This window comes from Hyaena hyaena, unplaced genomic scaffold, assembly GCF_003009895.1.
Source record: "Hyaena hyaena isolate Hyena2069 unplaced genomic scaffold, ASM300989v1 scaffold_9, whole genome shotgun sequence".
In the NCBI taxonomy this organism is placed as follows: domain Eukaryota; kingdom Metazoa; phylum Chordata; class Mammalia; order Carnivora; family Hyaenidae; genus Hyaena; species Hyaena hyaena.
In genome coordinates, this window is record NW_024080641.1 from 5,465,592 (window position 1) to 5,468,146 (window position 2,555).

A 2,555-nucleotide genomic window follows, 5' to 3' on the forward strand; every position below is an offset into this window, starting at 1 on the left:
TCCCCCTATACGTGCACACATATGATATTTGTCCTTCTTTTTTGTCAGCATTCAAGAGTCTCTCATGGTTTGCCTCTATCCCTTTCCCCCACCATTTCCCCCCTTCTTCTCCCCCTTGTTCCTCCGTCAAGTTCCTCCTAATCCTCCTATACATGCAAACATATGGTATTTGAAAAAAACTTTTTAAATAAATAAAAGAAAGCCACTTTAAATGTTTTTTAACTTTGAGGGGGGAAGAAGCTGTAATGGATTTTTAAAAATTGTTTTAATATTTTTATTTTATTTTTGAGCAAGAGAAAGACCTGAGCCGAAGTCGGATGCGCAACCAACTGAGCCACCCAGGTGCCCCAGAAGCCATAATGGATTTTGAACAGAGGAATGGCAATGTCACTTCCACCTCCTAAGGATCACCTTGGCTGCCCTGGTGGGTAACGGACGTAGGGTAGGAAGGGTGGAAGCAGGACAACCCATAAAAAGGCTGTTGTAATCAACCAGGAAGGAGGTTTGGCAGTTTAGGACAAGGCGATGGAAATGAGCATGGGAACATGTGAAACAGACGGAAGAGTTGCCTCCAAGACTCAGTTACTTGGATCTTACCTGAGCTGCCTTTTCTTTGGGCTACTAGCTTCATCATCCAAAACTTTCCTTCCCTTACCAAGTGGACCATATCTCGTTTGAACGGCTGATGCCCTGCGAGCACACAAAGTCACACGTGTTCTAGGTACAATTCACTGGAGAATTAGGTTCCCAGTACATACTCTTCAAGCAATCAGAAGCAGTGCTTTTCAAACTTTCTGTTTTCATAAGCCATTTGAAGAGATACCAATTGCCAGGTCTCCTACACATATATGAGTTAGGAAGTACTTACTCTTCTTTAATTTCTTGGAAGAGTGGGAGAAGCTTGCTACTATCTTGTTTGTGTGTTTCATTAAAAGCTGATAATAGGGCTCCCTGTACTGGTTTTATAACTCATGATAGGGTCAGAAATACAAACGGTAGAGCTGTATACCATCCATTTCATTCTTCAACAAAACAAAAACTTGCCTACTAATAAAAAAATAAAATAATGCTCCCCGTGTGTCCACAGATATTAGGAAAGTCAGATCCCCAAACTCAGAGAACCATTTCAAGGGTCCCAAAGCCTCGAAAACCCAAGGATACAAAGCTACTCCTGGAGACTTAACATTCAGTGACAGAGAGCTCATGTCCTCACCCACAGAGACCAGATTCCCGAAGTTCTCCAGCATCACGTCTCGGTACAGCTCCCTCTGAGCGGGGTCCAGCAGCCCCAGCTCCTCCTCCGTGAAGACCACGGCCACGTCCTTGAATGTCACTGCCTCCTACAACACCAAGCGCACATAACCTCAATCTTACAACCAACCTTTGCTGAGAGGGACAGCGCTAAGATACTATCTTCTTATCTGTCACTTTTATTCAATAGAATAAATGGCTAACGTTCTTGACCCTTGGCCTCCCGCGTGAACTTGAGGTTTCTTATATTTTATATATGTAAGTGGAAGATGCGATCAAGAACCTCTTGATACAGCAGCTCTAAGGAGTAAATGCAGAGATAGAACTAAGTGCCTGGCAAATCCAGCAAGACTGGATGTTTTAAACTAAAGTTACACCTTAGTGTATAGCTGGAGGCAACCAAGCTGTCCCTTAGGTGGTGAATGGATAAACCGTGCATATCCATACCAGAATATAATTTAAAATGTTTTTTTAATGTTTACTCAGTTTTGAAAGAGAGAGAGAAAGCGTGCACACACACAGGCGGGCAAGTGAGCAGGGGAGGGGCAGGGAGATACAGAGAGAGAGAGAGAGAGAGAGAGAGAGAGACCCAGAATCTGAAGTAGGTTCCAGGCTCCGAGCTATCAGCACAGAGCCCAACACGGGGCCCAAACCCATGAACCATGAGATCATGACATGACCCAAAGTCAAATGCTCAAGCAACTGACTGAGTCACCCAGGTGCCCCATACCAGAATATAATTTAAGAGGGGAAAAAAAGAACCATCAAGCCACAAAAAGACATGTTTTTACCTTAAACTCATATTACTGAGTAAAAGAAGCCCATCTGAAAGCCAACCATATGACATCCTGGAAAAGGTAAAACTGTGGAGACTGTAAAAGTATCAGTGGTTGCCAGGGGTGAGGGGAAGGGAGGGGTCCATAGGTGGAACGCAGGATTTTTAGAGCAGTGAGATGACTCTGTATGATGCTATAATGGTGGGGCCAAGCCATATCATTATGTTGTCCAAAGTTGACCAGAGCAACAGAAAGAACATCAAGAGTGAATATTAACGTAATCTAGGGACTCTGAGTGATAACGATGTCCCAATACAGGTTCACCGATTGTAACAAGTGCCTCACTCTGGTGGGGGATGTTGACGATGGGAGAGAGACTGTGGCTGTGTGGGGACAGGGGTACATGGGAAATCTCTGTACTTTCTGCTGGATTTTACTGCCAATGCTAAACTGCCCTAAAAAATAAAATCTATTATTGAAAAACAAATACACAAACCTAAGGTTATATGTTACTTTGAGAAGACTCAT

The 2,555-nt window shown here is 43.5% G+C and overlaps 1 protein-coding gene across 1 annotated transcript in view; it reads right to left on the minus strand.

The window, feature by feature from the left end:
* The window catches only part of LOC120243656 (zinc finger protein 234-like), a 12,541-nt gene extending 9,986 nt beyond the window's left edge, over positions 1 to 2,555 (minus strand). The window contains 3 exon segments of the mRNA XM_039249897.1: positions 598 to 690; positions 1,214 to 1,340; positions 2,541 to 2,555. Of these exon segments, the coding sequence (XP_039105828.1) occupies positions 598 to 690; positions 1,214 to 1,340; positions 2,541 to 2,555 (235 nt within the window).